At 58.6% G+C, this 13,855-nt stretch overlaps 1 protein-coding gene across 2 annotated transcripts in view; it reads left to right on the top strand.

Moving 5' to 3' along the window:
* TBCD (tubulin folding cofactor D) overlaps nt 1–13,855 on the top strand; it is a 128,964-nt gene that overhangs the window by 64,205 nt on the left and 50,904 nt on the right. For both annotated transcript variants that reach the window (XM_069483067.1, XM_069483066.1), the window contains one exon: nt 10,331–10,487. In XM_069483067.1, coding sequence (XP_069339168.1) covers nt 10,331–10,487 — 157 coding nt within the window. The remainder of the gene's footprint in view (nt 1–10,330; nt 10,488–13,855) is intronic.

A 13,855-nucleotide genomic window follows, 5' to 3' on the forward strand; every position in this document is an offset into this window, starting at 1 on the left:
GACGGAAACGAGAATTCAGAATTGGGCAAATAAGAGTCGTTGGAACAGGCGGCCAAGGCCTGGCGGCCAGGCAGCATGGCTGTGGGAGGGTTCTCAGTCTGCGACACACTGTCCAGCCTCGCCTCAGAGGGGTCCTTTGGAATGACCTGTCCTGCCCGTCCATGGCGGCGCCCAGGGGAGCCATCAGCACATAGTGGATTGGAAAAGCAGGCTCTTGTGATGACTTGGTCAGAGACGGGGACAGACTGTCATTAGCTGTGCGCTGATGACACATCACCTGCACACACGCCCCTCCCCGGCCCTCGGACCTCAGCCTCTGTCCTCCTGTGCCCCATGTGCCCTTGGCTGTCAGCTCAGGTCAAGGGGTCGTGGACGCCGTGGTCCTCCGGGCCCTGCCGGCTCCGAAATGCTCATGTGCTGTCCTTGTGGGGCAGCGGGACCTGGCACTGGGCCGGGAGTCCACGGCTGAGTCAGAGGCAGAACTGGCCCCTGACTTCCTGGTTAAGCCTTTCATCCTCCTGAACGCTTGTTTTTGCTGCTTTCAAGTTGCTGTGCTTGGGCCACTGTGTCATTAGCTGTGGGCGTTCCCTGCGCCCTTGCTCCAGGGGGCCCCTGACCCCTACCGAGCCTTCCTCTGGTGGCCTTTGGCAGTGCCAGAGGGACGGGAACTGGCTGGCTCTCGTCCTGAGGGCATTTAATTTGCAAAGAACGGTCACTTGGACCTGCTTGGGAAGGGACAGTTCTGAAACAGAGCGTGAGCTGGGCAGGCTGGCCTTGCCGATGCCGCTCCCCGTGACTTTGACGATCCGGAAAGTGCTGGAATAGTTTTGTCGTGTGTGGTGGGACCTTCCATGCTGTGCTCGCAGGGCCTCCGTGGCGCCGCTGGTGTCTGTGGAGGGGCTTCAGTTCACGCCTCGGTGGCCTCCTGCTGTCCTGGCCTTCACGCGGTGGGCTGTTGTGAGAAGCGTGTCCCCGGGGCCTGGTTGAGGGGTCTGCGCTCGCCCCCGGGGCCTGGTTGAGGGGTCTGCGCTCGCCCCCGGGGCCTGGTTGAGGGGTCTGCGCTCGCCCCCGGGGCCTGGTTGAGGGGTCTGCGCTCGCCCCCGGGGCCTGGTTGAGGGGTCTGCGCTCGCCCCCGGGGCCTGGTTGAGGGGTCTGCGCTCGCCCCCGGGGCCTGGTTGAGGGGTCTGCGCTCGCCCCCCGGGGCCTGGTTGAGGGGTCTGCGCTCGCCCCCCGGGGCCTGGTTGAGGGGTCTGCGCTCGCCCCCCGGGGCCTGGTTGAGGGGTCTGCGCTCGCCCCCCGGGGCCTGGTTGAGGGGTCTGCGCTCGCCCCCCGGGGCCTGGTTGAGGGGGTCTGCGCTCGCCCCCGGGGCCTGGTTGAGGGGTCTGCGCTCGCCCCCCGGGGCCTGGTTGAGGGGTCTGCGCTCGCCCCGGGGCCTGGTTGAGGGGTCTGCGCTCGCCCGGGGGGGAGGCCGGGATGCCCAATCTGGACTCTCTGGCCGGCCCCTGGGACGCGGACGCCAGCCCCACACGGTGTGGCTTGACCACTGCACCTGGCTGGGGGCGGCGACGTGGTCACGTGCACATGAGTTTTTCATATTTGGCAGATTTCCCATGGTGCCTTAGGTGTTTTCCTGTTTAATTTTGATAAAACCGTGGCCATCGCAAGTGCAGTTCAGATGTTGGTGGCACTGGCTCCGGGCGCTGCGGAGCTGCTGACAGGTGACAGCTGTCGGCACGTCCCTGAGTCAGTGGAATGAGCAGACGCGGCTGCCGCAGGCCCCGCCGGGCCACGTACGGTGAGCTCCTTCGATTGGGGGTATGTGGCCGGCTGGTGGCGCGTGAGGGCGGTGGGCCTGCCCGTCCTGGGTGACGGCAGGAGCACCGCACCCAGGGACGTCCCAGCGCGAGTCGGGGCCGCGCATCCGGTGAGCCCGGAACTCCTCAGCACTTCACCGGGCCTGACCACGGTCGGCCATGGATGTTGGAGTGACAATTCTGTGACTTTAAAGACTTATTTTGACAAATTTTTCTCCAAAGATGTGGGGTCTTGACCCTTTTCCCAGCTGTGTCTGTGCCTGGTCACTTCTCCTGTGGACGGAGTGAGTCGATGGCCCGGTGTGGGAATTCTCAGATGAGCCTGTTTCCTGTTACTGTTACAGCTTCTTTTAGAAAGTGAGGTGACGTCAGTTGAGGATGTTTAAAGTGATTAAGAGGAAGACAACTCTTTTCAAAACCCAAAAGTCTTGTCTTTTACTGTGGGTACCGGTTTATGCTTATTTCTTCATTTTCTGTCTTTTTTTATGCAAAGTATATTGTATAATATTTGCTTGGAGAGTCAGAGCTTTTCTGGAAGTGTCTCCACTAGGCAGCAACTCAGCGGACGCGGCTGAGCCGTGCAGGTGCCAGGTGGGAAGTGTGGGTGCTGCGCCAGGTGGAGTGGCCCCTTGTCACGGTTTGGGTGAGTGAAATGTGCTGAGGCCCAGGAGATTCATAAAGAGTAGAAATCTTAGAGAAAAAGATGTCAAAGTGTGGGTTTTTAGTGTTGAAAAAATTAAAAATTCAGTGTCGTGGTAGAAGGTTATAGTATCTATTTGAGGATTATTTCTGAGCAAACGGTTTATTTACTACTAGCACAGTGGGTGATGTTCTGCCAGCTCTTTCCAGCTTAGGAACCATCTTCCAGCAGTGAGTCAGCCCAACTACCAATGTGCGCATGTGGACGCCGGGCACGGGTCGGGTCACATGGTGGCAGAGAAATCAGTCTCCTTTGGAGCTTTGTGAAAGTCCAGGTGGCCGCCCAGGCTAGGACTGGCATTCCGTCAGGGTGGCTGGGTGGCGTCTCCCTCCGGGCTGATGGGAGCCGAGGTGGGCGTGTCTGGCGGAGGCTTTCTTGCCGCTCTGCCGTGGGGGCCAGGTGGAAAGTAGCTGCCCACGTTGACGCCTCTTTGGGAGGCTTATTCATGTTGTAAATTGCAGCTGTGAAGGCTGGATCTTAATCTCTGTGTGTTACTTCCTGGAGCCCGGGGACTGTGGTGTGAGAACAGGCCACGCTTACCCTGGTCGCTGTCCTCCCCTGGGTCCAGGCCTTGGCTTTGTCCTCAGAGCACGTGCTTCACTGTGTTTGCCTGAGGCCAGGTGGCTGCTCGGGAGGAAGAAGAGAGTTTTCCTTCTGGAGCCGTAGACTGTACACTGTGCACGCAGAGCCAGGAGAGGCTGAAGCAGCCCACGTTAGACTCGGCTTCGAGGGCAGAGTGGCGTCCCTGTGTTATGCTGCAGGGACGGAGAAGCAGGAGGAGGACTGTGCTCGGGATAAACGTGAGGGAAATATTTCCAGGAGGAATGGCTTAAGCAGTTTGGAAACATTGCAAAGTTACGCGGGAGTACAGAGACAGGAAAAAAACATCACAAGTGGTGTGGGTTTGTGGAGAAAGAATGGAGGAGAAACACCTGTTCACTCAGAATAATTTTGTACCTGCCGTGTGCGAGGCAGTGTGCTCGAGGGTGTGCTCCGGGCTCCGCAGGCGGCATGGGGGTCCGTGCTGGGGCAGGAGTGCTCGCTGCTCGGTGCTCCTGAGCACAGTGCTGGCCGGAGAGCCGGGGCTTCCCCTGGGCTCGGACACGGCTCCCCTCGAGAGGAGCGGCAGCACTGGCCCCTCTGGGACAGCCGGCTCTTCTGGAGGGACCGCCGGGGCCTGGGGAGGGCAGAGGGCGCCAGGGCCAGATTCAGCCCTGCCTGCTCTGCAGCGGGGGGGAGCTCGTGGACACGTGCTGCTCACACCATTGCTGTGTGGTTCACACTCGGTATCTGCCAAGTAGATCAACATCTTCGGTGCTAAACCTGCAGATGTCCTTGTCACGTGCAGCCTCTGCAGGGTGGTGCTGAGAGTCTGTTCTCAGGAGGCGCCTTATGGTGAGGAGGGTGCTGGCCACTGCTGCTGTCCCTGAGGTCTCAGTGGCTGTGAGGCCTTCGTGTTGCCGTCTCCCCGCTGCCTTAGGAGAGTGGGTAAGAGACGAGTCGCCTCCTGTGTGCTTGTTAAATTTCACTTTGTCAGGTGTCTTTGAGGAGTCTAACTTTTTTTTTTTTTTTTTTTGAGACAGAGTCTCGCTCTGTTGCCCGGGCTAGAGTGCCATGGCATCAGCCTAGCTCACAGCAACCTCAAACTCCTGGGGTCAAGTGATCCTCCTGCCTCAGCCTCCCGAGTAGCTGGGACTACAGGCATGCGCCACCATGCCCGGCTAATTTTTTTTCTATATATATTTTTAGTTGTTCAGATAATTTCTTTCTATTTTTAGTGGAGACGGGGTCTCGCTCTTGCTCAGGCTGGTCTTGAACTCCTGACCTCGAGCGATCCTCTTGCCTTGGCCTCCCAGAGTGCTAGGGAGGGGTCTAACTTCTTGATTTCATTAAGAAACAAACTGAGTCCGCAGAGTACAAAGCCTGCTGTGATACGATTGTCCCAGCCCATGGCTTTCCTTGTCGCGGTCGCCCAAGCAGACTGTGCCCTTGGCCTTCTGTGTTCTGTAGGACCTGCTGTCACAGCCAGCACACTCTGTGCTCCTACCCAGTGACTGTGAAGTCCCGAGCTTGGTGACAGTTGGGTGGCCTGGCTTCTGCTCCTTCTGTGTGGGCTAGCGTGTGTTGTGGTAATGGCCACCCCTCGAGCCCAAAGTGCCCCTCCCGCTATGGCGGGAACGCAGATGATCTTCAGGTCACCTTCCGGGGGTGGTCTGTCTGGCCCCTGCACAGAGGAGCCGGGGCTCTTGGCCCTGTGGGCTCAGTGGGCTCCTGGTTCACAGGGGACAGGTGGGTGGGAGAATTTCCTGGACTGGCACAGCGTGTGCCTTTCCTATGGGGAGAGAGTGGGCCTGGCTTGTGGGGGACCCCTCCCCACGGCTGAGGGAGTGCGCTTGACAGGGGGGAGCAGGCCAGGGCCCCACCCACACGGTGCAGCAGGGTGCCAGCGCCCCACTCCCTGGGCACCATGCAGGCAGCTGAGGCCTGGCGGGTCCCCCGGTGTCTGTGGGGGGGGGTCCCTCACCCCCCGAGGGCAGGCCGCATGCCTGTCTGTTTCCCTGTGCAGTCACGGGGGCCGCAGACACGAGACCAGCTGCCGAGACCCGAGGGCCTTGGGGACAGTTTTTCTGAAATGTCCTGTGGGAACTGGGAACCCAGATGTGTGTGGAAGCAGATCCTCTGTCCGTCATTTCCTGCTGCCCCCAGCCAACTCGGCGTTGGCGTTTTTCTGAGCAAGTTGGACCGCATTTTTGAGAAAGGTATGATGGCTGTTTGTGCTGGGGCTGAGGTGGAAGCTCTGCGGGGGCAGCCACGCCCGCTCCTGGGAAGCCGCGGCTCTCATGCCCTGGCTCCTCGCGGGCTCTGGGTCTGCGTGGGGCCAGGACGCCCTGCCCATGCCCTGCCCACGGCCTGCCCACGCGGCCCCTGGGGCCGGGATGGAGCAGCTCAGGTCTCCACTTCCTCCAGGAGCGACGTCTTCCCGCCCCCCCCATCCCACCGTGTGCCCCTCAGCTCTGCCCTTCTCTACCTGCCCGTCCAGCAGGGAAGGTCCAGCAAGGTGTGGTTTGCACCAGGGACACCTGCGGAAGTCTATGCCTCAAAGTGACGTTTGTTTCTAACATTAGTAAATCTCACTAGTTATCAAAGATGTGCTGTGCATGGATTTGCTAGGGGTGGATGATTTCTGCCTCTGCAGAGAAGGCCTGGCTCCCTCCCTGCCCCGGTTCTATGCAGTCTGTGGACCCCACAGTGGGGAGCTCGGCACTGGGAGGGTTAAGTCGTTTCTCTCACCTGGAGGCTGGTTTTTCCTGAGGCGGTTGGCGTTAAACAAATGACATGCTGTCTAGAGAGAAGGGTATTTAGATTACATTGCTGGATTCTGCGTTGCCAAAAGGAAGCCCTCTGGGGTATGTTATATATTTGACATGCATTTGCAGTGTGTAATTGGAACCATGAGAAAGGGTTTTGTTCAAAGCTATTGAATAGTTTCCTTATTTTGAACCTGTTGTATCTGGAAAGAGTTGTTTTTTAAAATTTTTTTCTGTCTGATAATGAGTTTTAAAGTTTAGGGCAAAAAGGAGTTTCTATTCCAAATGCCCACTCCCCCCACCCCAACTTTTTGATTGCCTGAGTACCTGGCATGGCCACCGAGGCTGGTCTGTCCCTGTTGTCTGGGTCCCTGGGTGTCAGAGCTGGAGGCCCAGGACTTCCCGTCCACACAGAAGGGGCTGGAGAGGGTCGGGGTGCCGTGTGCCCCGCTCAGAAGCGGCAGGTGCAGGCGCAGGCCTGACCGGTCCTCCCGCCCCCGGGTTGTAGCTCCTGCTGCCTGGGATGAATCAGCCCACAGGCTGGTTTTCCGTATTCTGTCACCTCACTCGCTCTCCTTCTGAGCTTTTACTTTCTGCAAATCAATTTCCTTTCCTTTCTGTGAGGAGCATCACAGGCCTCGTCGGGGCTTCCCCGTGGAGAACGGCAGGACAGAGACTCGGGGGCTCTGCTGCGGGGGCTCCATGGGACGACCCCTTTGCCCGCTGCATCTCTGACCTAGGCCTGTGGAGGGACAGCAGCACATGGAGAAGCTCACCCGTGTGACAGCGGAAGGCCAGGCGGCTACCCAGTGGCACAGCCTGCAGCCCTCTCGTGAACTGGCCTTTTTCCGTGAGGCAGAGAAGTGGGCCGGGTCGGCCTCTGCGTCACCCGCCGGGCCATCTGCTTTCCCCGCAGGAGCTGCCAGTCAAGCTGTGAGGAAGCTGCGGCATGTCGAGGGAGGTGCCCGTTGGTGGGCACGAGTCAGTAACGTGTGTGTCTCCCCTGGCTGGCTCACCCCACTGGCCAAGGACAGTGGCCCCATAGAGAACCATAAAGGGTTTGACGTGGGAACAGAAACCGGGTCCTCCGACCAGGTCAGCCCCTGGTGGGCTGGGGTGGGAGGTCTGTGTCCTCACCTCGGTGGCGTCTCCCGGCAGCGCCAAGCCATTTCCAGGTGCAGAGGAGGCAGAAGTGGCCGCTGAAAGTGCTGACTGACCACTGTCACTCACCACTGTCTGTCTGGAAATTGATTTTGTCCAGTGGCCCCATAAATTGGGACTCAGCAGTCAGCGTCCAGATCCCCTGAGGCGTAGAGCTGCCGAGTGGTCTCCCCGGACTGTCTGGGCAGGGTGCTCGGCGGCCTCTGGGGGAGCCTGGCTTGGCTGTGACGCTGCATGTAAACGGTGCTCTTCTCCGGAAGGTGCCACAGCCTGTTAGCCTGACATCTGTGGGCCCCCTGTTCGCACAGAGCGTGAGTGTGGGCAGCGCGGGAAGTCCAAGAGTAGCTCCAGGTGAGCTGGGGTTTTTCCAGGGGAAACAACTGAGGACCTTGTAAGGGTTACAGGTTTAGTTTTGTTCAAGTTGAGATAATCAATTTAAATTCACTATCAGATTTAGTGACTTTGTCTGCGGCAGGCGCAGAGGTGCTCTCTCGTTTGTTCGGTGTTTTATCCGAGCTCTGTGAGCCTGACCATGAGCTTCGTTTTGAGCGGGCAAACATCCGACGTTTTCGAGGAGCGATGATGTTCTTCCAAGCCGTGGGCGTGGTTTCTGGTTTGCTGCCTGACGGAGGCAGACACTGGTCGGCTTGAGGGCCTCTCGTCTGTGAAGGGCGCCTGGTGCTGCCAGCGCTGACCTCTCATGGGACAGGGAACGTGGGGCCCGCGGGGGGCCGGGGAGGCCCTGGGATGTGCTTTGCAGGAGGGGGCAGGGAGGGGGGCCCTGCTGGGGCTGAGTGGGGAGCAGGCAGAGAAGGGGGGTGGCTGCCATGCCGGGGGCGAGCATGGTGTGGCCGGGGCAGGAGCAGCCGCGCGGGACAGGGCCGTGGCACACGCCAGTGGGGGAGAGACTTGGCAGGGGACGGGCCTTGCTCTCCGTCCTCAGCAGAGCGTGGCAGGGCCCGGACAGGTGTGGGTGGCCTTGGTGGGCCCCCTGTGCAGGCAGGTGCCCGTGACCAGGAGCCTGTGAGGAGCTGTTTCTGCAGGTCCTCACTCCTGCGTGATGGATGTCATAGTATCTTTGAGCTCTTTATTTTGGAGAAAGTTGTTTTTATGTAGTTTTAAATAAATTCATAAATAAAAAGTTTATAATCGTTAAAAATCATCACCCTATGTCTATAAATAAACTGTACAGAATCATGTCCATTTTTTCTTGCCATTTATTTTAACATGTGGAATAAGAAATCCTTAGATGCAAAAAGTTGGAGCAGAAATTGGTGGATAATAATTATAGACCTACAGTTGTTTCTTGTGATTTTTTTGCCTGAGATTTTGGGTGTGTTTTTCTGGGAGGTAATTTTTGTGCCGACAGTGGTGTGTGCACACAGTTGGCACCTCATGTACCCATACCTGCAGGGTCCTTCCCCAATGGTGTCGGTGCTGGGGGGCTATGTGCAGCTCTGGGGTGGAGCTGGTTCCTACGGGCCTGGGCTGCGCTGTGCTCCTCACGGCTCCGTCTGTCTCGCCGCTGCCTGTTGCACTGCGTTCTGTTCTCTTTGCTCAGTGGTCGACCCCCCGCCTTCACTTGTCTCGGGTGACATCCACATCCACGCGCCAGCACCCGGCTCAGCGAGCCTGAGAATCCTGCGGCCGTCTCTGCAGCGGGTGCCTGGCCCTGGGAGGGTGGCTGCGGCACCCGGCTTTGCTCTGGAGACCTCTTGCTGCGTGTCGTGACCCATGGCAGGACCCTTAGCAGGACCCATGGCAGGACCCATGGCAGGACCCTTGGCAGGACGCGGCCTTGCCCTGGGTCCTGTGCTGACCGCCTCCAGGCGTGGGCCGTCTCTGGCCGTCCACGTCTCAGAGGCGCAGTCGGGTCCCATGCTGGTCGGCAGAAGCAGTTCTGCCAGGTGGCCGCCATGCCCGGGAGTGGCTTCACGAATACATATTTCGCACATTTTTAATTTTAACAATTTTTTAAGCACCAGTGTGAGCTATTTAGTAGGTTTTATTTTATGGCAGCATAGTTGTCTATTTTGAATCAATAAATTGGAGTTTTTAGCGTGGCATTTCAGAAAATTTCATTTAGTGTGACATAAAAAAATGAATGTTTTATCTTTGAATTGCAACATACATTTTTCCTTAAGCTTTTTTCTACTACATTTTCCTTCGATCATTTTTAAGAGGCTTTTTAAAATTTGGTTCATTTATTTTATTTTTTTTTTTTGAGACAGAGTCTCACTTTGTTGCCCAGGCTAGAGTGAGTGCCGTGGCGTCAGCCTAGCTCACAGCAACCTCAAACTCCTGAGCTCAAGCGATCCTCCTGTCTCAGCCTCCCGAGTAGCTGGGACTACAGTCATGCACCACCATGCCCGGCTAATTTTTTCTATATATATTTTTAGCTGTCCATATAATTTCTTTCTATTTTTAGTAGAGGTGGGGTCTCGCTCTTGCTCAGGCTGGTCTCGAACTCCTGAGCTCAAACGATCCGCCCACCTCGGCCTCCCAGAGTGCTAGGATTACAGGCGTGAGCCACCGCGCCTGGCCAAAATTTGGTTCATTTATAAAATTAAATTTCCTTAAATATTTTAAACCCAATGGGTAAATGTAACATATCTTATTTTAAGTGACATAGCTGTCTCTAATAAGCAAACCTTTCCAAAGTACTTGAAATACATGAACCTAATAAACAGGTGAGTAAAGTTTTGGCTCCTTTAGGCACGCCAGTATCCTCACCACGTGCCTTAAAATGGTCAGAAATCGTGTGATCTCAGATCACTTTAATGACACATTCTCAAATGGAACCAGAAAGATAATTCGTGAGGTACTTGGAGTTCCTTTAACTTTGCAGGTATTTGAGAGAACAGAGCACGCGGATATCACCCCTGAGCCCTCAGAGCAGAGCCCGGCGTCCATGGGACCCGGGTCTCCTGTGCGCGGAGCTTGTCAAGCTGCTCTCTGCGCCGTCCCAGGACCGCGAGGCTCGGGCTGCTGTCCCCACGGCTGTCCCACCCTCCCTGGTGGCGGCTGCGTCTCCTGAGCCTCCTTAGGCCGAGCCCGTGGCTGGCTCTCCCCGCGTTCCAGCTGTGCAGAAGGCACTTTCACTGCTCCATGTCATTTCAGGGGAACTTCTGAAAATCCTTTTCACCTGCTTTGAACGATCACCTGTTTTTCTCTCACATGTTTATTTCCTGACAAGGCCGTGCGTCTCACCGTGACTTTGGGGTGACCCCACACGTCTCACATGCCTTGTTTGGCGCCACGGCTGTGCCCTGATGCAGATGCTGGTCGTTTGGAGCCACGCGCCCTGCCCGTGTGGCCGCTTCTCACGGTCTTTGTCTCCTGCCCAGCTGTCCCCGTGATCCTGAAGGCGCTGACGTACGAGGAGAAGCGGGGTGCCTGCAGCGTGGGCGCCAACGTCAGGGACGCCGCCTGCTACGTGTGCTGGTCCTTCGCGCGTGCCTACGAGCCGCAGGAGCTGACGCCCTTCGTGCCGGCGATTTCGAGGTAAAGCCCGAGGGTCTGGCGTGAGGTGCCCTCCGTAGGGGGTGTGCGGAAGAGGGGCTCCCTGCAGGGCAGATGCTCCTGAGAGAAGCCTGTGCAGCTCGGGGCCGAGTTCCTCCTGTGGGGCTGAGCTGTCCAGCCAGAGTGCGCGGCCTGTGGTTAGCGGGTCCTCGGTGAAGGTGACCGGGGTCTCGGGTGTTGTGGGAGGAGCACGAGCGACGCGTGAGGGATGAGGCGTGTGCACCCCCGTGTCGGCGCGTCGGGCCCCAACTGGTGAACTTTGGAAATTGGGCTGTCTGTAGCCTTCTCCTTAGGAGTTTTCTGGAATGTGGTGGATATGATGGAGAAGGAAACCTTCAGGTGGTGTTTGCTTTTGTTGAGGGGCTGGGTTTTGTCTGGGCTTAATTTTCTACTCTGTGCGGACGAGTGCTGGGTGCTCAGCAGAGAGGTGTAAATAGATGCTTCCGAGCAACGCTTGGAGGCGGACCACACTCTTCCTCTGGCTTCCCAGGGGAAGAACTGCAGCCAGCAGGTTTATGTGGTCTCCAGGACCCCAGAGCCATGAGCCAGCGGTGGCTGGCGGGGCCCCATGTCCGGGGCGGCTCCTGCATGGGGTTTTGGTGGGTGCGTGTGCCCAGCCAAGCCCCACAGCGGGGTCCAGGCCAACTTTCAGGGTCTTATATTTTTTGCTTAGGAAAAATGTATAAGTGTGTCCCCAGCATAGTAAGTTGTTGAGTGATGCTCCGTGTCTGGACTGGAAGTTCTTCCGAACTGGAGAGGGCCAGGTGCTCCCTCTCTCCTGGTTTGTTAAGGAGCCAGAGGTGGATCCGCAGTGAGGTGACTCAGCGTCAGTGCTCATCACGGGGTGGGAGCCCACGGCTGAGTCACCCCGAGATTTACACCAGCACTTTACTTGACAACTTTTACTAGGAAAATGAACTAGGAAAACGGATTTCACAACCGTGCTCATGTCCTGTCAGCTGCCTCCCACAGCTCCTTAGGAGGTGGCACCCCAAGTTCTTTATAAGACGCCCCAGAGGAACGTGAGCACAGCCAGGTCTGGGCCAGCCTCAGAGAGGACTCCATCTGGGGACCGTGCTGCCTCCCTGGCCTGGGCAGGGCAGATGCCCCTGGTGCCGGCTCAGCCCTGCCGCGCTGGTCCCTGCTACCTCAGGGGCTCCATGAACAGCAGCAGCAGCAGAGCTGGGGGGCGGGGAGCGCTGTGAGGACAGCTGCCCGACACCCCAGCTCAGACCGGTGTGGGCCCTGCAGGGTTTTGGCGACTAGAGCCGTATTCTGTTCTCGCTGCTATTTCTTCTCCCCACGTATTTAGCAGGGTCAGGACGGGGACCCTGGAAGCACAGCACGTGGCCTGTGTTTCACAATCCAGATTCTTGCACCGCAGCAAAGCCTGCGGAGCGTGAGGGTCCTGCCCCTGCTCAGGGAGATAAGGCGTTTCCTGAGGAAGTCGTAAACCTGTCTGCCTGTGCCGCCCCATCCACTCTGGAGGGCAGCGGTGCAGCCGGAGGGTGCCCGTTGCAGGCCCTGTGGAGAGTGGCTGACCTGAGGCCAGGGCGGCAGAGAACAGGTATGGCCGTGCCTCTGCCTGTCTCTGTCCCCGACAGCCACGCTGACAGTGCTGCTGCCCGGGGGTTTGTGGCTGGTGGTCTTCAGTGAGCAGCGTCTTGCAGAGGGAGGAGAAGGGGTGGTGAGGACAGGCCGCAGGGTGTCCACCGAGCCCCTGGGCCCTGCCGCGTACACCCACGTGGCCCGTTGCCCGCTGCTCTCTGCACGTGAGCTTCACTCTGTGTGGTGTTGAACGCGGCTTTGGGGAAGGTTCTTCCCATTGCTTTCTGTCCTGATCCTCAACTTTTTGGAAGTTGATCCTGTAACTAGGGAGAGAAAGCAAGAACATTTATATTTCCTACCGTTTGTATCAACTGTCACAGAACAACAGAACTTCCTTGCAGGGACGGCATCTCATGCGGTGTCTGAAGTGGCCTGCGGAGCGGGCTCTGGTCGCCAGGTTTCCCTGCGGGTGCAGTGAGGACGGACGCAGAGGAGACTTGCCCATGTCTCGTAGCCGGCGGGTGCTGAGCGCGGCCTGGCCTGAACGCGACCCGAGGGCCCTGGGTTCTGAGACCTGCTGGGAGGCGGGAAAGGGACCCGCCCCTCGGACGTGTGACTGCTTCTACACAGTCGGGTCCCATCCCAGAGTGAAAACAATCCCACAGGTTCACAGCCCAGTGTCTTACCTAAGAGCTATAAACCCTTTCCAGGGACCCCTGGGCTGCTGCTGGCCAAGGCAATAGGGCCAGGAGCGCCACCGGCAGGCGCAGAGCAGGGCATGTGCCGGCCGTCACTCTCTCTGTTCTCTATTTTGGGCGAGAGCTTGGATCCCGTGGCAGGGCTGAGGCTAGAGTGTCCAGGTCAAGTTGCCCATTTGAAGAGAAGAGGTGCAGGTGGGAGGGTCCCAGGAAAGTCCCCGCCACGGAGTGGGGTAGCCCCTCAGCGGGGCGGAGGGAGCGGCCGGCGCGAGGAGCTCTCACCCGGCTCTGGGCACGCAGAGAGGTGCTGCTTTCCGCAACTTCAGGCCTTACTGTCACAGCATCATCTCAACGGTGATTTCACAAATAAAATGCCAGTCTGTGGGAAACACTGCAGACGGAGGTGGAGCCTTCGTGTGTGCTCTGGGGCGGTCGAGGCCTGTGCCGCCACCTGTGTGCTCCTCGGCCCTCTGTCCCGAATGTGTCACAGCACGGGGTGTGGAGCTCCCGCAGGTGCTGGGGGAGCAGGGGCATCTGTCACCCTAGGGTCGCCCCTGCGTCACTAGGAGCAGGACAGCGTGGAGCCCCGTGAGCTGCCCTGCGCGGCTGCCCGTGCACCGGGGTCCGGGCCCCAGGGCTGGTTTGCGGAGCAGCTGCAGCACGTGGCCGGCGTGAACTCGGCCTGGTCTGCCTGAGGTGAACTGCAGTGGGTGTGGGGCGGGGTCCCCAGGGGCTTGTGTAGGGGCCGTCAGGACTGAAGTTCCCGAGTTGGGCCTGGAGGGCCGAGGGGACGGCACCTAACCCGCAGGCTTTAGGAATGACGTCGGTCCCAGAATGGCCATAACGCGTGCAGCCAGGGAGCAGGTGGTGTGTGAGGGCAGGTCCTGCTTGGCTCCTGTCATGTCATGGGGGTTTGGTGTCATGGGGGTTTGGTGTCCCAGGCTTCGTTGGCATTGAGCCTTGGGCAGGCAGGCAGCGGGGCATCAGGCTCGTCCCCAGGAAGGTTGGAGCCCTTCTGACCTCTACTCAGCCCAGGAGCCCGTGCTGGGGCCCGGGGAGCCCTGCCGAGAAGGCGCCTCTCACCCCCTTTACCTGTGCCCGTCC

The sequence above is a fragment of the Eulemur rufifrons genome, chromosome 9, assembly GCF_041146395.1.
Source record: "Eulemur rufifrons isolate Redbay chromosome 9, OSU_ERuf_1, whole genome shotgun sequence".
NCBI lineage: Eukaryota > Metazoa > Chordata > Mammalia > Primates > Lemuridae > Eulemur > Eulemur rufifrons.